General features: G+C 38.1%; 1 protein-coding gene, 1 long non-coding RNA gene and 2 pseudogenes across 2 annotated transcripts; 2 read left to right on the top strand and 2 right to left on the bottom strand.

Moving 5' to 3' along the window:
* Window positions 1-354: 354 nt before the first annotated feature.
* Window positions 355-1080, top strand: LOC148767491 (secreted RxLR effector protein 161 pseudogene; annotated as a pseudogene).
* Window positions 1081-8375: 7295 nt separating this feature from the next.
* Window positions 8376-9292, top strand: LOC148767490 (secreted RxLR effector protein 161 pseudogene; annotated as a pseudogene).
* Window positions 9293-18071: 8779 nt separating this feature from the next.
* On the bottom strand, window positions 18072-19268 carry LOC148767489 (uncharacterized). The gene is made up of 2 exons (XR_016034010.1): window positions 19036-19268; window positions 18072-18566 (listed from the first exon to the last, which is right to left on the bottom strand). It is a non-coding gene; the product is annotated as an uncharacterized LOC148767489 (long non-coding RNA).
* A 187-nt stretch (window positions 19269-19455) lies between these two features.
* Window positions 19456-24571, bottom strand: LOC105966464 (F-box/kelch-repeat protein At1g55270). The gene is made up of 3 exons (XM_012991019.2): window positions 23953-24571; window positions 23761-23842; window positions 19456-21030 (listed from the first exon to the last, which is right to left on the bottom strand). The coding sequence occupies exons 2-3, from the start codon at window positions 23785-23787 to the stop codon at window positions 19774-19776; spliced, it is 1284 nt and encodes a 427-aa protein (XP_012846473.2). The 5' UTR covers window positions 23788-23842; window positions 23953-24571; the 3' UTR covers window positions 19456-19773.
* Window positions 24572-25590: the final 1019 nt, after the last annotated feature.

Here is a 25590-nt window from a genome sequence, read left to right as displayed (position 1 = left end):
TCAACTATCAAAGAGTTTGATTTTGAGAAGAACCCGGAGGAACCTTGTGTATACAAGAAGGTTAGTGGGAGGGTAGTGATATTTTTGGTGCTTTATGTTGATGACATTCTTCTCATTGGGAATGACGTTGGAATGTTGCAACAAACGAAAGCATGGTTATCCACAATTTTCTCAATGAAGGATTTAGGAGAAGCATCTTACGTATTAGGAATACGGATCTATAGAGATAGAGCAAGAAAGATGCATGGCTTATCCCAAAGCCTGTACATAGACACCGTTATGAAACGATTTAGAATGGAAGAATCCAAGAAGGGATTCTTGACAATGTCCCATGGGGTTCGTCTCTCGAAATCCATGTGTCCTCAGACACCTAGTGAAATCGAGGAGATGAAAAGGACGTCTTATGCTTCTGCCATATGAAGCATAATGTATGGCATGCTGTGTACAAGACCCGATACTGCGTATGTTGTGAGTGTCACAAGCCGATATCAATCTAACCCCGGTCCAGCTCACTAGAAGGCCGTGAAAGATATCCTCAAGTACTTGCGAAGGACTAAGGATATATTTTTCGTCTACGGGGGTGCCGAGTTAAAATTAGAGGGCTTTACCGACTCTAGTTTTCAATCAGATGTGGATGACTCAAAGTCGAACTCGGGATTTATATTCACGCTTAATGGTGGTGCCGTGTGTTGGAAGAGTTCCAAGAAAAGCACAATGGCCGATTCCACTACCGAAGCTGAATACATTGCAGCGTCCGAAGCTGCAAAACAAGGGACTTGGATAAGGAAATTCATCCAAGAGTTGGGTGTCATTTCTAATGCTAATGATCCAGTACCGTTGTACTGTGATAACACCGGAGCCGTGGCGCAAGCTAAGGAGCCGAGATCTCATGAGAAGTCCAAGCATATTCAGAGGTAGTATCATGTGATCCGAGAGATCATTGATAGAGGTGAAGTTAAAGTAGAATGAGTCACCTCGGAAGAGAACGTTGTAGACCCCTTCACGAAGCCTTTACCAAGGTCGGTCCATGAGAAACATCGAGAGTCGATGGGATTGCGATTCATAGATAGTTGGCTTTAGGTCAAGTGGGAGATATTTAGAGTAGGTGACCAACAAGCCAACTTGTGGTTGTGGTCTTTCCATTCATTCTTGTAATAAATAAACCTTTTTCGTATTAATGATAAAAACACCTTGGCATTCTATATCTTTGTCCATTTGTCTCAAACATAGATATAGTCCTTACAGTTATTACAAGTACTAGTAATTGATGTTTAGAATCGTGAGATATTTACTTTAGTATTATAACTGTTAAACGTGTTCCTAGTCGAAGGGTTACGCCACCAATGAGGATATCGGCCTTTCCCATTAAGAGACTAGCACTTAGTGTATGTGTACTGCATCTCATCAGTAAACGGTATTGGGATATCGGCATGCATAAGTGTGTGCTCGTAAATTGACGAGTTCACTAAACTCCCTCACCCTAGAAATCTCTAAGTGGTCCTCAATAATCGAGTAGAGATATCTATGGTATAGTTGTACACAATTAGTCCTTATGACCTAGACATCACCGTGACTTCACTAGAGGACCAGCTGTATCGTGACCTGTCCCTGAGTTTGTGGGAGTAGGTGACCAACAAGCCAACTTGTGGCTGTGGTCTTTATCTTATTTTTTGTAATAAAACAATCGTATTTCGTTAGTAATAATAAAATATTTCATTTGGCATTCTATATTTGTTATCCCATGCAAGCAGCATAGATATAGTCCTAACGAGTTACTCTATTACTGTGAGTTGATCTAGTAGAATCGTGAGATAACTCAGCAATGTAATGTAACTGTTAAACCTTGTTCCTAGTCGATGGGTTACGCCAATAATGAGGATACCGGCCTTTCCCTTTTGAGACTAGCACTTAGTGTATGTGTACTGTGTGTCATCAGTCCTCGGTGTTGTGACATAGACATACTTGAGTGGGTGCTCATACTGGATGAGTTCACTGAAATCCCTCGCCCTAGAAATCTATAAGTGGTTCTCATTCATCGAGTAATAGGTTTCTAAGATATCGTTGTACACCATTAGTCCTTAAGACCCAGACATCACCGTGACTTCACTAGAGGACCGATTGTATCGTGACCTGTCCCTGAGTCCCACAGCGGACCACTCCAAGGGCCAACGTTCGTGCAATCCGAAATCTAGTGTGAAGTCTGTGCATTGTAGTAGGGGATTCGAGCGCTTGAGTAGTCATGGATGTCCTGTGTGTTCTAACGCTTTATAATCCAAGGAATCTCTGGCCAGAGTTGATAGTGGAGTGATTAGGGAAATGTGTTTTCCTAAGTCGCACACGAACGGATTTATAATACCTAGAACGTTCGCACGGTTATTGAAATTTATAAGAGGTCTCGGTGAACCAATGCCTCTAGTTCAATCGGGACATGTGCTGCGAAAGGATCGTACTGTACGCTAACTATATCATAAGGTTCTTGCAGGCACTTCACTTGTATCTAGGGAATCATGATGCGTAGTTGCTAGACGCCAATCTTGATTCGTTGGGCACTGATTTGATCGGGGATTAGGTAAAATGAGTTTTACTCTAATCGGGACTCTTGGGAAGAGTTCGTATAAGAACAATGTGTTGTTCGAATCACAAAGAGTTGTGAGCCCACGGCTAGCATACACCTGAACCATTGAGGGTCACACTTCTCGTGTAATATAGATCCTTGATAACAACAAGCATAGATTAATGTGTTAATCTTTGAACGATTGGATGTCGATATGATTGAATCCAAGATTCGTAATTGTGAATTGCGAATCGGAATAAACGTGGAGAAAGAGAGAAATGTGGAATTTAGTAAACTTTCTAAATTGGGAAGTTTCCCGATTTAGCAAGTCCACTAAAGTGGAAGTTTCCAATTTTGGAAATTGGAAATTTCGAAGAGGCACTCGTATCGACGAGGACTTTGAGCTCGTCACAAATATAATTTTGTTATAATTTTGTGAACGATCGTTTATTAGAAACTAGGCCGACGAGGGAATGGGCTTAATGCATCAGTGGGTCAAGCCCAATGACTTAAACCCACTAGGGTTGAAAACCCTAAGTATAAATAGACCTCAAACAAGAGTTTGAGATCAGATTTTTAGCACCAAACCCTAGCCGCCCAAACCCTAGCCGCTCATCCTCTTCGGCCGTTGCTGCCCCGCCGCGCCACCGCCGATCACCGCCGGAAACCGCCGGTTTTCTCCTCTCGTCTCCTTCGTTTTATTCTTGTTGTTTATCTAACTCGTTTACATCTATTGTTGTAGTTCGAGTGGGTCAAAAATACGAGGTGAAACCTAATTGGAGAGGAGCTGCTGCCCCGACGAATCCACGCACCGCCGCTGCACCGCCGCACGCGCCGTTACGCCGCTCACGCGCCGCCGCTGCTGCTGCCACGCGCCGCCGTTCGTCGCTTGCTGGATCAGCTTGTTCCAGCCGTGAGTTGCAGCCCTGAGGATTGGTAATTTGCAGCTTGTACGTGATTGGTTCTAGGTTTCGATTCGTCGAAATCTCACGCTACAAGAGGTAAATAAATCGAAACTTTCGTAAATTAATTCGAGCATGTTTGTATGAATTATAATTTATGATTATGAGTAATATGTGATTACGTGTTTCGATTTTATTGAATGATGAACAAGCATGTTTCGTAATTTTCGGTTTTACGTGTTTTTCAATTAAATCGATAATTACCATATGTATGGCGGAAGCGTTAAGGTACGTTGACTATGTGATTAGTTTATGCATGTAATCGAAACTAGTTCGATCTAAAAATTTTAAATTCCGCTGCGTATACATGCACGATCCCCAACAGTGGTATCAGAGCCACGGGTTAATCGTTTATTTGTCAACGTGTTTATCGTTTTCGAAAGCATGCTTCGATTTGTTGAATTGTTGATTTTTTTGTGTTATCAAATTGGGTGGTTTAATATTAATTAAATATTTTGAATATTTCAGAAAATATAAAAAAAAAATTAATTTATAAAATCGTTTTTTTGCTGCTGCTTTTCAGCTGACCGAACCGGTCCGGTCTGACCGGTCCGACCGGTCCGGTCAGCACACAACAACAAAAAAAATTAATTTAATTTTCTGAGATTAATATTAAAATTAATTGATTTTTAATTTTTGAAATTATTTATCAATTAAACCCAATTAGATAATTGATCCATTAATTTAATTTGAATTCAAAGAATAGTGTTGGATTAATTATTTAATTTAATCGTTAAATTAGTTTAATTAATGGAACACAAATTAGATGGCAAATAATTAATGGACTTCATTCTTATTTGATTGATTTATGAATGAAGGGAGTCCGTTAATTATATTTGCAATTAATCATATTTATTAATTAATTCATGAGATGAATAATTGTGATTAAGAACGATGATGATCGTGTGTCTCTCTTAGGATCAATATGCGTTTCCACATACCTAGAGAACATAGTTGTAGGAATCACAAACGATCATAACCTAAAACTTCCGATGAGCTAATAAGATTTAATAAATAAAATCCCTCATTCTTAATCAAGAATAATTATCAAGCTATAAAGAAAAATCAAATTGTTGAATTTTTTCTTTCCTTCTACCAACAATTAAATTATGTGTAGCCTCTCATAATAGTGCAGTAAGCCATGTTAGCGGGGAGTGCTATTGTGGGATAAGCTGTAATTGAATTGACATTAGATGGAGATACGGTCATAGATAAAATTATATTAGATTAATGTGGTCGGCTAGATTAACTAGGGATTGCATTAGTTTGATATAGTTGGATCTATGACATCTCATATTGGTAGGCTAGACTTGACACACGAAGATTTTGATATTCGCTAGATTAACTTAGGTCATTATCAAGTGTGAGGTAAATCGAACTTTAGGGTCACATAGTGATGTGATTGATAGTACTCTACCTTTAGGCTTATGTAATCGGGATAGATTAACTACGGGTTACATTAGCGCTATTGGACCTAAAGCCCATTAAAGAAAAATAAGTTTTCTCGATTGTCTGCTAGAGGGTGGTGGAATTCGATAAAATTAGTGGGAGAACAGTTAAAACATAAAAGTCCAAAATTTTAATTGTAACGATTATTACGAACTAAACTCTAATTATTGTCTTCTAAAAATTTTCTCAGCAACAATGTCCAAACATCCCCTTTCCTCAATCCTCGACCAAAACAAACTCACCGGTCCAAACTATTTGGATTGGCTTCGCAATCTGAAACTTGTGCTCCAAGTCGAGGAGCGTCTCTATGTGCTCAATGAACGTCCCCCCGCTGCTCTTCCTGCGACTGCTAGTGCTGACGAGACTGCCACTTTCGAGGCATGGAAGAAGGACGACTTCCATGCGAGGTGCTACATGCTAGCATCCATGGTGCCAGAGCTCGCGAGGAAGTATGAGTCTCACGTGCATGCTTACGATATCAAGCATCATCTTGAAAGCATGTACAGTGAGAATACTAGGGCATCGAGGTACTCAGCTACCAAGGAGTTGATCACCATGAGGCTGCGTGAAGGGGCTTCGGTCCACGAGCACGGTCTCAAGATGATCACTCTCCTTAAGAAGTTGGTGAGCCTTGATGTCACCCTCCCGGCCGAGCTCTCGGTGGATTTGATCCTACTGTCCCTTCCTAGTTCATATGAATCGTTCATAGTGAACTTCAACATGAACAAGCTCGATCCACCATTGGATGAGTTGTTAAACATGCTGGTCAGCTATGAGTCCACGATCAAGAAGGAGAAATTTGTTCTCCTAGTTGCTCCTTCTGCGAAGAAAGGTTCTTTCCAGAAGAAAAGGAAAGAAAGAAGTTTCGGCCCGAGCAAGAAACTTGAGAAGGGCGAGTCGAGCGGAGTGAAGAATGACAAGGTCACCAAGCAAGTTGATGACGCTTGCCATCATTGTGGAAAGAACGGCCATTGGCGACACAACTGCAAGGCTTACCTCGATCAGAAACGTTCTGAAAAGGGTACGTATTTAGTTGAAGTTAATTTGTCCGTTAAATCTTCTGCTTGGGTATTGGATACTGGTTGTGGCTCATATCTTTGTAATGATTTGCAGCTCATGACAAGAAGTAGGAAGCTTAATGTGGGTGAGACCTACCTAAGAATGGGCAACGGAGCAAGGGTTGCTGCTGAAGCCATTGGGACAATTTATCTTTCTGTTTTGAATTCTAGTTTTTCCATTGTTTTGAACAATTGTTTATTTGTTCCGTCACTTATTCGAAACCTTATTTCTATTCCTGTTTTGGATAATGAAGGTTTTACTTTTGTTTTTGGAAATTCGATTTGCATTATACAAAAGGATCAAAATATGATTTGTAAGGGACAACTTATAAACAACTTATATGAACTAGATCCAAATGAAATACCTATTAACGTTATATCAGCAAAACGAAAAGATATAAGTCTTAACCCCGCACAAACTTTGGCACGCTCGACTGGGTCATATTTCCTTGAGAAGGATGAACGAGTTTGTAAGTGAAGGATTGTTCTCCTTGGAGGACGTGAAATCACTTCAAACTTGTGTGTCCTGCCTTAAAGGAAAAATGACCAAGACTCCCTTCAAAGGGAAGATGGAACGAGCCGAGGGTCTTTTGGATTTGATCCATTCAGACGTGTATGGTTCACTAAGCGTTGGTGCTAGGGGTGGTTTTAACTACTTCGTTACCTTTACCGATGATTATTCTAGGTATGGTTTCGTGTACTTAATGAAGTATAAGTCTGAAACTTTTGAAAAGTTCAAAGATTTTAGACACCAAGTAGAAAACCAACTCGGTAGACTTATTAAGAAACTACGATCCGATCGTGGTGGCGAATACTTAAGTACTGAGTTTATAGACTATCTTAAAGAGAATGGGATTCTGTCTCAGTGGACTCCTCCTGGAACTCCTCAACTTAATGGAGTTTCCGAACATCGGAATCGAACACTGTTAGACATGGTTCGATCTATGATGGGGTTCACCGAGCTACCGGCATACCTGTGGGGTCATGCACTCCTAACTGTCGTGTATTTGCTGAATAGGGTTAATACCAAAGCAGTTAACTCCACACCTTATGAACTTTGGCACTCCAAGAAACCCACGTTTAAACATATAAGGATATGGGGTTGTCCCGCTTACGTGAAGTGGCTAGTGGGAGATAAGTTGGATAGGAAATCCGACCTATGCTATTTTGTGGGGTATCCCGAGGATTCCATGGGGATACGAATTCTACTATGTTTCCGAGGCAAAGGTGTTCGTCTCGAGAAATGCCGTGTTCCTTGAGAAGGAATTTCTATCGGATAGAAAGGGCAGTGTAGTTGATCTCGAAGAAGTTCGAGAACCACAATCTGAAGTTCAAGCACAACAATCAGATAATGAACCAATTCAACAAACCACTAATATACTTCCTGAACCGTCGCTGCGTAGATCCGAAAGAGTTCGGAGAGCGCCCGATAGGTTATTCCTCGTTGATGAAGTTGACCAAGGATGTGATCCTAGAACTTTCAACGAAGCTGTATCGGATACAGACAAGGGACATTGGCTTAATGCCATGAAATCCGAAATGGACTCTATGTACTCCAACAAGGTATGGACCTTGGTAGATCCACCCGAAGGAATTGTTCCAATAGGCTGCAAGTGGATCTATAAGAAGAAAATTGGAGTAGATGGAAAGGTATGGACCTACAAGGCTAGATTGGTAGTGAAGGGTTATACTCAAAAGCAAGGAGTTGACTATGAGGAAACCTTCTCTCCAGTTGCTATGCTTAAGTCCATTAGGATTTTGCTGGCCATCTCTGCGTGGTATGACTACAAGATATGGCAAATGGATGTGAAGAACGCTTTGCTTAATGGGGACATTGAGGAAGAAATTTACATGGCGCAGCCGGAAGGCTTCATATCTTCTGGAGATGAGCAAAAGGTTTGCAAACTCCAGCGATCCATTTACGGATTGAAACAAGCATCCCGTAGTTGGAACAAAAGGTTCGACACAACTATCAAAGAGTTTGAATTTGTGAAAAACCCGGAGGAACCTTGTGTCTACAAGAAGGTTAATGGGAGTGCAGTGACTTTCCCTGTACTTTATGTTGATGACATACTACACATGGGGAATGATGTTGGGATGTTACAGTCAACTAAAGTATGGTTATCCACACGTTTCTCGATGAAGGATTTGGGAGAACCATCCTACGTATTGGGAATACGGATCTATAGAGATAGATCGAGGAGATTACTTGGCTTGTCCCAATCCATGTACATAGACACCGTTCTTAAACGGTTTAGCATGGAAGAATCCAAGAAGAGATTCTTGCCAATGTCCCATGGGGTTCGTCTTTCGAAATCCATGCGTCCTCAAATGCAAAAGAAAATCGAGGAGATGAAAAGGACACCTTATGCATCCGCTATAGGAAGCATAATGTATGGCATGCTGTGTACACGACCTGATATTGCGTATGATGTGAGCGTCACAAGCAGATATCAGTCCGACCCCGGCCCAGCCCATTGGAAGGCTGTGAAGGACATTCTCAAGTACTTGCGAAGAACTCGAGATTTGTTTTTGGTCTATGGGGATACCGAGTTGAAATTAGAAGGCTTCACGGATTCTAGTTTTCAATCGGACGTGGATGACTCGAAGTCAAACTCGGGGTATATATTCAAAGTCAACGGGGGTGCCGTGTGTTGGAAGAGTTCCAAACAAGGCACGACGGCTAATTCCACCACCGAGGCTGAATATATTGCAGCATCAGATGCTTCAAAGGAAGGGTCATGGATTAGGAAATTCATCCAAGAGTTGGGTGTATTTTCAAACGCTAGCGATCCAGTACGGTTGTACTGCGATAACAACGGAGCCGTAGCGCAAGCTAAGGAACCAAGAGCTCATCAGAAGTCGAAGCACATGTTGAGAAAATACCATGTGATCCGAGAGATCATAGAGAGAGGTAAAGTCAAGCTAGACAGAGTCACCTCGGAGGACAATATTGCGGATCCCTTCACCAAGCCATTGTCAGGATCAGTCCACGAGAAACATCGAGAGTCGATGGGACTTAGATTTATGAGTAGTTGGCTTTAGGTCAAGTGGGAGATTGTTGGAGTAGGTGACCAACAAGCCAACTTGTGGCTGTGGTCTTTATCTTATTTCTTGTAATAAAACAATCGTTTTTCGTTCATAATAATAAAATATTTCATTTGGCATTCTATATCTGTTATCCCATGCAAGCAGCATAGATATAGTCCTAACGAGTTACTCTATTACTGTGAGTTGATCTAGTAGAATCGTGAGATAACTCAGCAATGTAATGTAACTGTTAAACCTTGTTCCTAGTCGATGGGTTACGCCAATAATGAGGATACCGGCCTTTCCCTTTTGAGACTAGCACTTAGTGTATGTGTACTGCATCTCATAAGTCCTCGGTGTTGTGACATCGTCATACTTGAGTGGGTGCTCATACTGGATGAGTTCACTGAACTCCCTCGCCCTAGAAATCTATAAGTGGTTCTCATTCATCGAGTAATAGGTTTCTAAGATATAGTTGTACACCATTAGTCCTTAAGACCCAGACATCACCGTGACTTCACTAGAAGACCGATTGTATCGTGACCTGTCCCTGAGTCCCACAGCGGACCACTCCAAGGGCCAACCTTCGTGCAATCCGAAATCTAGTGTGAAGTCTGTGCATTGTAGTAGGGGATTCGAGCGCTTGAGTAGTCATGGATGTCCTGTGTGTTCTGACGCTTTATAATCCAAGGAATCTCTGGCCAGAGTTGATAGTGGGGTGATTAGGGAAATGTGTTTCCCTAAGTCGCACACGAACGGATTTATAATACCTAGAACGTTCGCACGGTTATTGAACTTTATAAGAGGTCTCGGTGAACCAATAACTCTAGTTCAATCGGGACATGTGCTGCGAAAGGATCGTACTGTACGCTAACTATATCATAAGGTTCTTGCAGGCACTTCACTTGTATCTAGGGAATCATGATGCGTAGTTGCTAGACGCCAATCTTGATTCGTTGGGCACCGATTTGATCGGGGATTAGGTAAAATGAGTTTTACTCTAATCGGGACTCTTGGGAGGAGTTCGTATAAGAACAATGTGTTGTTCGAATCACAAAGAGTTGTGAGCCCACGGCTAGCATACACCTGAACCATTGAGGGTCACACTTCTCGTGTAATATAGATCCTTGATAACAACAAGCATAGATTAATGTGTTAATCTTTGAACGACTGGATGTCGATATGTTTTAATCCAAGATTCGTAATTGTGAATTGCGAATCGGAATAAACGTGGAGAAAGAGAGAAATGCGGAATTTTGTAAACTTTCTAAATTGGGAAGTTTCCCGATTTAGCAAGTCCACTAAAGTGGAAGTTTCTAATTTTGGAAATTGGAAATTTCGAAGAGGCACTCGTATCGACGAGGACTTTGAGCTCGTCACAAATATAATTTTGTTATAATTTTGTGAACGATCGTTTATTAGAAACTAGGCCGACGAGGGAATGGGCTTAATGCATCAGTGGGTCAAGCCCAATGACTTAAACCCACTAGGGTTGAAAACCCTAAGTATAAATAGACCTCAAACAAGAGTTTGAGATCAGATTTTTAGCACCAAACCCTAGCCGCTCATCCTCTTCGGCCGTTGCTGCCCCGCCGCGCCACCGCCGATCACCGCCGGAAACCGCCGGTTTTCTCCTCTCGTCTCCTTCGTTTTATTCTTGTTGTTTATCTAACTCGTTTACATCTAGTGTTGTAGTTCGAGTGGGTCGAAAATACGAGGTGAAACCTAATTGGAGAGGAGTTGCTGCCCCGACGAATCCACGCACCGCCGCTGCACCGCCGCACGCGCCGTTACGCCGCTCACGCACCGCCGCTGCTGCTGCCACGCGCCGCCGTTCGTCGCTTGCTCGATCAGCTTGCTCCAGCTGTAAGTTGCAGCCCCGAGGATTGGTAATTTGCAGCTTGTACGTGATTGGTTCTAGGTTTTGATTCGTCGAAATCTCACGCTACAAGAGGTAAATAAATTGAAACTTTCGTAAATTAATTCGAGCATGTTTGTATGAATTATAATTTATGATTATGAGTAATATGTGATTACGTGTTTCGATTTTATTGAATGATGAACAAGCATGTTTCGTAATTTTCGGTTTTACGTGTTTTTCAATTAAATCGATAATTACCATATGTATGGCGGAAGCGTTAAGGTACGTTGACTATGTGATTAGTTTATGCATGTAATCGAAACTAGTTCGATCTAAAATTTTTAAATTCCGCTGCGTATACATGCACGATCCCCAACAGAGTTCCACCGAGGACCGCCCCAAGGGCCAGTGTTCGTGCAGTCCGAAATATAGTGGGAGGTCTGTGCATTGTAGTCGGGGATTCGATCGCTAGAATAGTCTTGGATGTCCTGTGTGTTCTCATAGTTTGTAATCTCTAAGTCTCTGGCCAGAGCTGACTAAGTGATGATTAGAGAATTCGATTCTCTAATTCATGCACGTACCGGTTACAACACTTAGAACGATCGCACAGTCATTGAACTAATAAGGAGGTCTCGATGAACCAATGCCTCTAATTCGATCTGGACATATGAATCGAAGGGATCGTACTGTACGTTAACTATATCAAAAGGTTCTTACAGGCACTTCATTTGTATGTAGGGAATCATGACGCGTAGTTGCTAGACGCCAATCTTGATTCGTTGGGTGATTAAGGTGAAACGAGCTTCATCTTAATCGTAACTCTAAGGGACGAGTTTAGACCACAAAGGGTTGTGGACCCACGGCTAGCTTACAGCTGAATCATCGAGGGTCAGAGAAAAAAATATTTTATCTTTGCATGATTGGAAGTCAATATGATTGGGTCCAACATTCGTAATTTAGAATTATGAATGAGAACAAGAAAAGGAAAAGAATAGGCGAACATCTTAGTGAACTTTCTAAATCGGGAAGTTTCCAAATTTAGAAAGTGCACTGAATTAGGGTTTCCCCTTTTAGAAATTGGAAATCGAGAATTGGCACTCGTAACGACGAGGACATTACAATGAATCCGAAAATGTAATCGTTACAATTTTCCGATCATTGAGTTGTGAGAGACGAGTGAGTAAATAACTAACGAACTTAAGTTGTTGGGTCCGGTCCAACTTAAGCCCGTTAGGGCTTTTATACAAGACACTATAAATACATGATTTATAGGTCTTGCACAAAATACAACACATCTCACAAACCCTAGCCGCTCGTCTCTGTCTCTCTCGGCCGATATCACCCACGGCCACTACCGCCGTTGCCGTCGTTTTGTCGCCGGAATCGGCCTCCTTTGGCCGATCTCTTGGTAGTTATTTTCTTCTTTTCTTTTCTTCCGTATATTCTAACTTTTGCGTGTCTAGTGCCACGTATTTAGTAGATCGAAGTATACGAGGTGAAATCCGAGAGGAGGAAGATCAAAGATTCGAATAACAGAGGAGCAGCCCCGATCCGACGACGCACATGCTCTCACGCGCCACCCGAAGACAGCGCGTGAGGATCACGCGCTGGCCATCGCTTGCACCGCCGCCGCCGCTGCTTCGCCGTCGCCGCTCCCCGATTGCACGGATTGGTTTCCGTGGCAGTCTTGCTTCGATTCGTCCGCAACCTCATGCTTCAAGAGGTAAATTCTCGAATCCGGTATTCGTTAGGTTTTTAATTTAATTAGATTAAATTATCCATGTTCGTAGTATGTTTCGTGAAGTAATATGTATTTTATATTTATATGAAATTCATTATTTACTGCGAGCATGCTAAATGATTTACTGCGAGCATGCTAATTGATTTATTGTCGATTAAATTAATTCGCATGATTGTCGTTTTTAATTTTCGCTGGAACCGCAAAGGTACGCAATTAATTGTTTAATAAATGTCGGGCATGTGATTATGTGATTTAAATTCGTTTAATTCGCATAAAATTTTTGTTTTCCGCTGCGTACACGTGCCTGATTCCCAACATATAAATTCTATTTATATGGTCCTTTTAAAAACCGTAACATGCCTTAAGTTAGGCTAGACCCAACAGCTTAAGTCCACTCTCTTTCTCGGCACGTTTTTAACAAACGAATGCTCGCAAAAATATAACAATTATATTTTGATGACGAGCACAAATTCTCGTCGATACGAGCACCACTTTGCAATTTACTATTTTTGAAATTGGAAACCCTAATTTAGGACTTGCCTAATCGGGAAACTTCCCAATGTAGAAAGTTCACAAACTTTCCGTTGAATTCTTTTCGTCTACTTATTCTCATCCGTAATTACAATTACGAATGTTGGACTCAATCACATTGACTTCCAATTACACTAAGATTAGCTAATTAATCTTAGCTCGTTGCATTAAGGATCTCAAGTACACGAGCAGTGTGACCCTCAATGGTTCAGGTGTAAGCTAGCCGTGGGCCCGCAACCCATTGTGGTTTAAGTTGAAGCTAGTTTCAACTTAACTACCCAATGAATCAAGATTGGCGTCTAGCAACTACGCGTCATGATTCCCTAAATACAAATGAATTGCCTGCAAGAACCATGTGATATAGTTAACGTACAGTACGATCCCTTCGATACATATATCCCGATTGAACTAGAGGCTTTGGTTCATCAAGACCTCTTTATGAGTTCAATAACTGTGTACATTCTCGATTATATAATCCGTTCGTGTTTGATTAGAGAAACATATTTCTCTAATCACGACACTTTCAGCTATGATCGCAGACTTCATGGAGTATAAATCGCAAGAACACACAGGATATCCATGACTAATCAAGTGATCGAATCTCCTACTACAATGCACAGACCTCCCACTAGATTTCGGACTACACGAACACTGGCCCTTGGGGCGATCTTCGGTAGAACTCAGGGACAGGTCACAATACAGTTGGTCCTCTAGTGAAGTCACGGTGATGTCTGGGTCTTTAAGCATTAATGGTGTACAACTATATGATAGAAACCTCTACTCGATTATTGGGAACCACTTAGAGATCTCTAGATTGAGGGAGTTCGGTGAACCCATCAACTTATGAGCACCCACTTATGTATGCTGATATCACAACACCGTTTACTGATGAGACGCAATACACATAAACGAAGCACTAGTCTCGAATGGGAAAGGCCGATATCCTCATTAGTGGCGTAGCCCGTTGACTAGGAACTATGTTTAACAGTTACTATCTTAAATAAATAATCTCACGATTCTACTAGATCTATTTACAGTAATTAAGTAACTGTAAGGACTACATCTATGCTTATGCAAAGGACAAAGATATAGAATGCCAAATGGGGTATTTATCATTAATACGAAATAGATTATTTTCGAGTAGCGTGAGAAAACACAACAATTAGTTGTCTCTTCGGTCACCTACTCTAACACTACCTCCACCAACTCATCACTTGGCTCGCCAACAACGTCCAACCCATTCAACTCCAAAAAAAATTAAAAAAAAAATAAAAGGATATATAGCAAGAGGGGAGGGGAAAGTGTGAAGAACTAAAAAAAGAAAAAGATGAGAAGAGAGGAGAGAGATGAGGGAAAAGAATAATTAAAGAAAGAAAGGAGATTTTCTCTTACCTTAGTCAAAGTCTTCAAAGTGAAAAATTATCTACTTACAAATATGCTCTCCTTCAAAACTCAAGTCAAATGCTACTTAATGCAAGTGCACCAACCACTTCTATTTATACTACTCCCAATATTATTACGTTACTCCGTGAATAACTCAAACAAACAAAAAAATCCAAACAAAATAATAATATTGATGTGGTTGACAGCAATATTACTGTAACAACAGTAATATTACCGTCAACCACAGTAATATTATTGTGTTTACAATAATATTAAAATAATAGACAGTAATATTATTACGTTACTCCGTGAATAACTCAAACAAAACAAAAAACTCAAAATAATAATAATATTGATGTTGTTGACAGTAATATTATTGTGTTTACAGTTATTTTACTGTCAACGACAGTAATATAATTACGTTAACTTGTCAACAAATCAAACAAAATTAAAAAAATAGCAAAAAATAAAAAATGATAATAGTACGTTAATTTACTGTCAACGGCAGAACAATTACATAAATGTATTGTCAACGGCAGTACAATTACGTTAATTAACTGTCATTAACAGTATAATTACGTTAATTTACTGTCAGTGACAGCACAATTACGGTCAACGTTTAGCGGCGGACGTAAAAAAAACGAAAAAAAAATAAATAAATAAATAAACCTTAAAAAAACACTAAAAAAAAATCAACGCCAGAAACCGGCAAAAAAATCCTAAAGAAAAAAAATAAAAATAAAAATAAAATTCAAAAAGTCAACGCCGGAGACCGGCGGCAAAAAAAGTTTGAAAAAAAAAAGTCGAAATTGGATTTTTATGGTCAAAATTGATTAAATTGGGGTTACAATTAAGAATTGTGTATAAAAGATTGGGGGTAATATTGTCATATACACGAATGTTTCATTTATTTATAATAAATATTAAAGGGATGGGCTTATTGGTGAAAGAGATATAGCCCATAAATCTAGAATAATAAAGATGTTTGGTTAGGGACTTGGGCACAAAAATCCCTCAATTATTCACGTTCAACGCACATGTCCCTTTCTAGTTTTTTGAAAACGCTATATACCTCATTTTGGGAGGCTCGTTTTGGTAGGGTGATAGATAGGTATACTTTCCGATTTTATTTTCATTTTGCGGGGTACTCTTTCATTGTGAAGACCCATAAGATTTTTAACGAGGCCCGTGTAATCATTTTATGGAATAAAAATCGGACTTTGGCCTAAAAAAATTTAAAACTTTTTTTAAAAATTTAAAAAAAAAATAATAAAATTAAATAAAAATAAAGTTTAAAAAAACACATTACTAAATCACCTATAATACACAAATATATAAAAAATGGGTCTTCCTATCCTAACACATGAGAGGTTGTAACCTCCATATTCCACTATAGATTCTCAACTTCTCACTATCCCATTATCCTCACACTTTGTAGTGGTTGTAACTCCTTTGTAACTTCCAGTGGATTACACCAATATAAATGAGAATTTCCATTCCCCTAAACATCCACAATTATCTCTCTATAGAGCTTGTTCACTTGTGTTCTCTCATTCTCTCTCTATTATTGTTATTACGTTGTTATGTATGTCCACAATCACAAACCAAAGAGCTATTTTAAATAAGTCATTTTACAACACGTTATTAGCACAAAGTGCTCGCCGTTATCGTGGAAAGACAATCGTTCGTGTGGAGAGGATACTCGAAGAATTCGAGGTGCTCGTGGAAAGGTAATTGTTCGTAGGACAAGGTTACTTGGAGAACTTGTGATCCGGGTTTGTATGTGAAACGTTAATCTCGGAAGAATGCATAATATAATATCCTTCGTAATATTTGGATTTAAGTGTTTCAAATAAACTTTAATCGCCTTGCAATTTTGATTTCGTAAGATATGCATGATAGATCTATTTAATGGCATGAAATATATGAAGTATATATTTATGTTCAAGTCATTACTTCATTTATACCCTGGATAATTTGAAAATATGATCTGATTGGTAATCTTTATTCTATAGTGTGATTAAAATGTCTTCATATTTCGTATATTAATTGCTCTGAGCATGTGAAATGATATCTTATTATTGGGCAAAAGTATTGCATGTTCAAGTATGAAATATTGTCATTAATTTGGCCGTCTCAATCACGTTATATGATTCTCTGTTTGCTATACATGATGATGTCAATGTTTGAGATTCAAAGTGATGAAATCTGGTGACATATATATTCTTTTATCTCATGCTCTTTACGTATTATCACTTATTCTCAATGTGATTGTATGAATTTCACATTATGAATCTATTTAGTTAATAGTAACTAACTATCTCAGTCATTTCAAATTGGTTCATAGCATTTGTATTAGTTATATATACATGATAATTATGATTTATATCATGACAAGCTATACGGTTTTGATTATCTTTTATACCAATACTATTGAGCATCATGATATGTCTTTGATGTTTGACAAATTTTCATTGTTTTAATTGGATGAAGACATTGATCCATCTCTAATTGAGAATTCTATTCAATTGATCCATTGTTTATCTGTTATATGTAATTTTGTGACATAAGTGCGATTTTGGTTCTTCGTTATGGTTTATCTTATGAAGTTCATGAATGTGTATGAACATGTGGTGTATGAATTATTAAACCGAAAGTTCTAATAAGTTGAAATATTCATGAAATTATCTATGGAGGTTATATTCCCATAAAACACTAATATTCCATACAATATTTGATTCAAGACGAAACACATCAGCAAACTCGAGTTCACCTATCTCAATGTATCTGATGAAAATTGTATTAGGTGAAAAATGGATGTTAAGGTCTATCTACTCAGTATGAAATTAAGAAAACATGTTTAAAGTACTCCAACTTTTAGACTAAGTTTTGTTTAAAGTCAACTTTTGAAAACATGTTAGGTCATTGACTTCAGTAGATTATCCGAGCTTACTCCCTTGTACGTATCTGGGAGAGTTAACTTGTGGGGGAGTACCGTGTAGATACTCAGTTCAGAATAATCGGGTGCTTTGTTGTGCTCTTTTTCCTTCGTTCGTTACTCGCCAAGGTTTTAACGAGGTGACACATGCAGATTGGAAAGATTGTGCGTTTTACTCTTTTCCTAACCGATTTTATTTTTTCCCACTGAATTTTTATTAATCGAACAGTTTGAACGAGACAGCATGAACAACACAGTAGTATTTTGATAGGAATACCCAAGGGAGGTGTTGTAAATAACATGTAAAAATGGGTCTTCCTATCCTACCACATGAGAGGTTGTAACCTCCAAATTCCACTATGAATTCGCAACTTTTCACTACCCCATTATCCCCACACTTTGTAGTAGTTGTAACTCTTTTGTAACTTCCGGTGAATTACACCTCTATAAATAAGAATTTTCCCTCCCCTAAACACCCACAATTATCTCTCTACGGATCTTGTTCACTTGTGTTCTCTCATTCTCTCTCTATTATTGTTATTACGTTCTTATGTATTTCCACAATCACAAACCAAAGAGTTAGATTAAATAGGGCATTTTACAAAAATAACTAAACAAAAGAACACATATTTCCTGTCTAATCCAAACATATGCGGCTATATGCGACTTGAACGAAGGTATCAACTCGGGAACTTTTGGCCCACCCGGCCAAGCTCCATCCAAGGTTTCTGGCCCGAGAAAGTCTGGAATTTTACGGCAGGACTGTGATAAGAAACACCCTCAACCTCAGCCACTATCCGCCTAGCATCATCATTGCCCATAAAATCCTCAGCACCATGATTTCCGACAAAATGATCATAATCACCACCAATATCAACGAGAACATATGGTCCTATCTCGGTTGCCATGGCTTCCTGTCGCGTCCTCTCCCTCTCCAAACCCAGCCTTTTACGAGCAGATGAGAGAATCAACCGGTCCCATATGCGATCCAAAACCTCGGTCACTTTGGAGCTCTTTCCCCACCGAAATTTAAATATCACTTTTTTCTTTACCTGCCATCTATAGTTTTTCACATCCAAAAATATTTATGTTATTATTTAAACAAAACAGTTATATATAAAAAAATGGAAAAATTAATATAATTAGTTCATAATTTATTCGTTAGTAATTTTTTTTTTTTTTTTTTTTTTTTTGCATAAGATAAAGACATGAAGAAATTAAAACACAAATTCTGATTTTTCTATTAATTTTGCTTTTTCCGTTTCCAAAATAAAAAAATAAAAATAAAAACAAAAAAAAACAATAAGGAAATATCTTCAAAATTCTATTTTTTGAAGATTTCAACAACAAAAGAAAAATCATCTGCGAAATTCCAGGCTGATATTTCAGCTGCAATTTTTTTTTTTTTTTTATGGATTCTCGAATTTTGAAGAATCAATAAAAATGTTTTTGCGGGTTCTTTGTTTGTTTATCCAGAATTAGAGGTAGTTTTTTATTTTTTAAGAATCGTAATCTACGAATTACTAACCTGAAATATGTTGACGTATGTCCCGCCGGAAAATTTGAGAATTTGTGAGAGTTTCAAAGAATTGATTTTGACGTTTTAATAATGAATTAAAAAGTTCATGCAAGGTGAATTATTTGCCTATCAATCATTCCAGGTCAACTAATTAAAATGATTTAACAAATCCAGTCGTAGATCTTAAGATTTAACAAGTCTTGGTAGGCACTAAATTCTTTTTGGCCAAATTTTCTTTTCAAAAAACAGTATGTAATATTTTGATATTAAAATCTATTTAAAAAAATTTAAATCCATGAGGAGATAAATCGAATCAAATAGTAAAATTTGAATCATAAATCCAATGGATTTTAGCGACGACGGCATTGCTCATCATGTATTGTTCTTGGCAAGGCAAAGCCAAAGTCGATCAATGAAAATCTGCAGACGGTGCAACAAATGCATAAGCTCTTCATTTCAGAACATGAACAACAAACTGTATGATCATAAAATATGTCCAAAATGTCCAACAAAAGGATTTTAAAAAAAAAGTAAACACTTATCTTCTCTATCTAAAACCTATCAGTTACAACTTACAACACTAAAATCATAAACCTGTGACAACAAAGGCAGGGCATTAGGTACAAATTTTGCTAAAAATGTCAAACTATTTTCCATATCACCTGTCGCTTGTCCTGTCTCCCTCCTCGGGCCAAGAAAAAAAACACGAGAATTGCCATGACCAGATATATAACCCACCCTCCCTCCTCAAGCTTGAAGAACCTGACAGTGAACAACGCGATTTTTGAAGCGGTTTCTGCCAGCAAGGTTTGACAAAAGGTTTGTAAATAAAGTTTTCAAGTGCCCTTTCTCCGATATATTCTCCCATAAATGGTCAGCAGCAGCGTTGCCATGGTCATATTTAGAGACATCAACAAGAGAAATACTCATATTATTTCTGATAATGCACAATTTCCCATTAAGAGGGAGAACCGCTGCTGCCTCAAAAGCCTTCGAGTTCCCTAAATGCATTATTTTACTTTCAAGATGTTTGGTCCAAGAGCCACTAGTTTCATCGTATATTCTAAGTTTGCATCCATCTTTGCAATCTAAACCGTATAAATTGCCATCGATTGTAGCACAAGGATGCCTCCAACCAGCAACCATTCCATCATAAACATTATTCCACCGATCGGTTTCAGGTTCATAAACCTCACTAAGTACCTGCCTGTGAGAACCGATCCCCTTCAAGAACCACTTCCCTTGATATACAACCCCTATGTAAGGCACCATTGCAGTTTTCATATCTGAAATAAACGACCATCTATTTTTATTTGGATCATAAACCTCAGCTGATTTTAATGACCTATGAGTCCCTTCATTCTCTCCACCAGCTACGTACAAACAGTTGTTTATTACGCAACAACCAAAGAAATGTCTCCTCCTAAGCATATCTGGTGCACGGTGCCATTTGTTCGTCCTAGCACTGTAGAACACAACTCTTCTCATTGAACCCTTAATCGGATCTTTCCCGCCAAACAAGTAAAGGTGACAACCACTAAGAACAGCTGACCCAAAATCGAGGGCTTCGGAATATTCTCTCGGTAAAGGAGGTAACGGTTGCCAAAGGTGATGCATGGGGTCATACGCATGCCATGATAGTTTTCCGTCTCGGTCTCTCTTCATGATGTATATCCACTCCTCTGCGATTCCGATGTTTTTCCGAAGAGAGTAGAAGAAATTACCGGCCAAAAGACGATACCATCTTTTGCAGACGAGACGGAGCTTGAAATGTTCGATTCTTGGTACGCGGATTAAGCATGCGATTGCCAGGTCATCTGGGAGACCAGGTAGAAGAGGGGATTGACTCCTGTTTTTGTCACGTGGTGGTTTCTGTCTGGTTGGGTGAATTGAAGGTTTAATGTCAGGCTGTAGACATAGCTTTGTACCCGGTACGTACCTTTTAGCCCCAGCAACAGTTTTCAGGCCTGCATCAACTCTACAAAGGCATGCTGTTGTATCTACCTGTTACCAATATCATTATTACTTTTTGCCGTCTATATGAAAAGAACTATGATTATCAGACACATTAAGCTACACTACAACATTAGTACTTTCTACAGTAAGACAAAGTAATATCATTGTTTTTTTTTTTTTTGAGAACGAACGATTGCCATGATAATAGACACAGCACTTATTTCCATGTCGGAGTACCATTTCAGGTCATAGGCCTCGAACCTTCGAGGTTCATATTGTTGTACCCCACAATTTCTTTGTGTTCTCCTTTCACCTCTAAAAGCATTTCTGGTACGATTGAGGTTTTAGCCCCAGAAAAAAAATAAGTTCATGCAACTCTTATAGAAAATAAATCAGTTTGAAACAACATTTAGTTGCAGTGGACTATAAAATAAGAACTAGCAGGCATATCTTATAATTGTAATAGTAGAAGCAGTTTTATCATAGTTCCTATGCAACCAAACAACTGAAATGTTGTTCCTTAATGTTTCTTCACTAAATATAAGATCGAAGGATACTATAAAGACAAGAAGTTGTTTCCCAGCGCAATAGATAGTTACTATAATTTTTGCTCTTTTTATTTGTCATTATCAGAAGCTGATAACCAATTAACAGGAAGAACAAATAAAACATTCTCAGTCATCCCAGAAACCATTTACAATTAACTTTGGCATGTTTGTTTTCAATACATATGCCATTAGGCTTAAATGGAAGCAATTGAACCCAGCCTTCTAAGTTAATAATTCTTAGTAACATTGTACGTCATTCATCCAGTTTAGGCACTTTGGTATCTCAGATGCCATAATTCCAATAATCTCTTTCGAGAGATATTATGGTCGATTTGGATGGATTGAGGGATTTGGAGGATAGATTTCAAATCCATAATAAGAAATCTCTTGCACTTGCATGGATTGAGGGATTTGGGGGTGGATTTCAAATCCCCACCCCTCCTTTTTAGTTATAAATGGAGCATTGATATGGAATTCAAATTACTCCAAATTGGAGTTATTTCAAATCCTTCCTCCAAATCCCTTCCCCAAATCAAATCCCTCTATCCAAATGGAGCCTTAGAGAATACTAGATTACTAAGACAAAAAAAAAAATACGAGAGAACAGTGAAAACAACCAAGATATCGATAGTAAAAGTTTTAGAGGAATTTATTCTGATCAACTAGTATCATCCATAAGAGGGAAAACAATGACAGCATGAAAATGACATAGCATATACCATTGTCAAGTAAATTATGCATTGGTATCTCAAAAAGCTCAATGGTGAAAATTTATACTTTTACTGAGATTCTTGAACGGGCTGCGATAAACTTAAGCTAGTATCATGCATAGGAGGAAGAACAATGACATCTGTGTAAATGAATATGCACTGTCAAGTAAATTATGCATTGCTTTATAAGAGCTTAGTGGACAGCTTATTATTCTTTTACTGAGATTCTTGCACGAGTTGTAGTACCGTCTAGAATTTAAAGTTATGGACAAGACCAAAAAATATAAAGATTACAAGAATCCAACATTTGTAGGTATTCAACTCAAAGAAGAGCTTCCATAAGCATACAAATGTTTTCTTTCCTGTCCTTTTAGTTACAAAATTATCAATCAAACTCGTAAATTCAAGTTTCCCTGCATTATATTTCACAAAGGATACAATAGCTAATTTTTTTAGACTTTCTTGGGACATGGTTAATTAATTGTAAAATTTAAGCAATTTCAACTTTGAGATGCTTCTTTTTGGAGAAACAACGCTAGCTAGTAAAGTAAGTAGCATTCGGTAAGCAACTCATGCATTCGAAAAACATGCATCCAGTTTTTTCAAGTACCATCATACTCCAATTATCTTTCCAATCTATTTTGGTAAAAAATTTCTCAACATTGTAAATTCTAAAAATAATTCTGAAATCGCATGAAAAGTTAAATTTATCTTCAAACTTCTGAAAATGTTGAAATCATATCTTTCATGAAGTAAGAGTTTGTGCAAAACACTGCACCATAAAAATCTTTTGTTATAAGAGATTCATTGGAGAATTGAATTTGGAGAAGCTATTTAACAAATAATATTTTAAAAAAATGGAGTACCTAAAAGTGTGAGGACCTAAAAGTCATTAGAATATGGAGCCCTAGTTGGGGGGCTATCCTGCCTATAGCTTAAGCTGATCCTGCTTATCAGTCTTGAATATCATTATCATTTTTTTTCTGTTATAGTTGTAGTAATATGATTTTAAAAGCAAAAAGTTTTTTTGTTAGTTCACTGAAACCTATTACCTAATCTCTTTTTATTTTTGAACCCTTACAAAGTAACCATATAGCATATTGCCAAGTCTTAGGGAACACTTCATAATATAATTATAAGTGTTATAACCTGCTCATGGAACTGGATGTCCAACAACATATACCTAAATTATTAAAATATTTAGGCAGTATAGCACTTCCACTTTATTAACCTTAATAATACTCATTCAATTACTTGTGAGCATGAATAAAGTGATGAATATTCTTGCAGGCAAAGAGAATTGAAAGCTTCCATTGGTATTTATGAACAAAAAGGAGAGACAAAATGTAAACTTATTAAGTAAGAGTAGCAGATTGTCAGAGGGTGCCGATAATAGATACTCGATACCTATTTGTATAAGTGATTGTGGGCAAAAAGAATGAAATTCAAAATTAAATTAGAAAAAAAGGAAGAATAACAATTGTGAGTGGAAAAGCAGAAAATGGAAGAGATTTATTTACCAGGGGAGGCTGAATTCTTCTATCCATTCGCAGCTGAGAAATTATAGTTTTGCCGTTCAAGCTTATTTAAATGCTATGCTACCTAAAATGGGAAACAGCATGAATAATTAATTAGAAATTGCTATTAGGTAGACTGAATCTCCACAGCAACAAAATTATTAAAAATAAATAAATAAAATTCGAAATCCTTACCACATAACGAATCGTCAAGTGAAGGCATAAATCAAAGTGATCGACGGAGCAAATTGATGTGCAAAATCAAAACGACCCAGATTGGGAAAATGAATTGAAATCGATTATGTGAAGAAAAACAAATGTGTAATCCTCCAAAAAAAAAAGGAACCCTAAAATGTGCGAAGAAGAAAATGGAGGGCAAGAGAGAAACTCAGTGAAGAACGATGGTAAGATTGAAAACTCTGCGACTCTGGATTTTAATTTGTGATTAATTATGTCTGTGTTTCACACCATAGGCATAGGCATAGATAGAGAGAGAGAGAGAGCATTAACTCAAATATGAGTGCAAAATTGGGCCCATACAAAACAACCTAACACGCACTACTACACTCTTGTTTGCTTGTTTGCTCGCCAAAAGGACCAAACAATGAGAGCAAAAGCCCCCAAAACTTGTAATTTAGACTTTCAAAGTAAAAGAAGATGATAGTGGGGGAACATCAAAATTGGAAATTATGAGTTGACTATTTAGTCAAACCGTAAATATGGGTTTGTTTCTTTTCTTAGTGTACACATCAAATTTTATGGTTGGAGACAATGTTTTTTAAATCGAACCCTATCACTAAGAGCCTGTTTGGCTAAGCTTATAAGCTCCTAAAAACATCTTATAAGATTAGGGGTGGAAATCGGAACGGAATTTCCGATTTCCGCCGACTCCGATCCGATTATTTCCGATTATGGAATGAATTTTTGTACTCCGATTTCCGAAATTCCGATTTCCGATTTTTTCCGAAAAAATCGGATCGGAATCGGAATTAACTATAAAATCTCCGGAATTTCCGAATTCCGATCCGAAAATGATTCCGAAATATTTCCGAAATATTCCGATTTTTCATATATATTAAGTAAGTTATATATACATATTTTTATATTAAACTAATGCAGCAACTTGGGCTGGACTGTAGAATTATTTTTATAAATATATTAAACATTTGGCCCATATTTTTTGGCCCATTTGACAAACTTACAATTACCCTACCTGATTGCAACCTAAAAACCTAAATTCATTTTTCTTTGTTGCGCCGCCGTACTGCTTATGTTTCTTCTTTGCTTCGATCCCCTTTCTTCGTTCTTGTTCTTCTTTGGTTTCCTCAATCTGATATCTTCATTGTTATTTTTTCAAGTTATCCGCTTCGTTATCCTCTTCGTCACTACAGTTCTACTACCAGTCGAAATATTGAACCGATAATGCTCAACTCCTTTTTTTTTTTTTTGAATTTCAATGTTTTCTTGTTATTCCACGAGTTATACCATTTGTTCACCCTGTGGAGGAATTATTCGTTGCTGCTTTTCGGTTTATGGTTTTTTTTTCCGATCTGCACGACTTTTTTCTTATTCTTCCCTTCAATCCAGAAAAAAATCGGAAATTTGGAAATTCCGAAATTCCGAAAATTCCGAAGAAATCGGAATCGGATGTGATTTTCAGATTCCGAAATTTTCGGAATCGGAATCGGAATCAAGATTGGTGTTCCGAAAAAAATCGGAATTATTCCGAAAAGCCCTTATCCGATCCGATCCGTCCGATTTACACCCCTATATAAGATGTTTGAGAGCTTATAAGCTGTTAAAAAGTGTTTGGTAAAAAAATTCGAAAAGATC

This window comes from Erythranthe guttata, chromosome 10 (genome assembly GCF_056151865.1).
Source record: "Erythranthe guttata isolate IM_541 chromosome 10, IM_541, whole genome shotgun sequence".
Classification (NCBI taxonomy): domain Eukaryota; kingdom Viridiplantae; phylum Streptophyta; class Magnoliopsida; order Lamiales; family Phrymaceae; genus Erythranthe; species Erythranthe guttata.
This window is presented reverse-complemented; position numbering and strand designations above follow the sequence as displayed.

Bases quoted from the DNA above. Each gene is read 5' to 3' on its own strand.
- LOC105966464 (XM_012991019.2), bottom strand. From the start codon at position 23,787: ATGGATAGAAGAATTCAGCCTCCCCTG. The intron at 21,031-23,760 runs GTAAATAAATCT...TATTGGTAACAG, and splicing joins GAAGAATTCAGCCTCCCCTG to GTAGATACAACAGCATGCCT.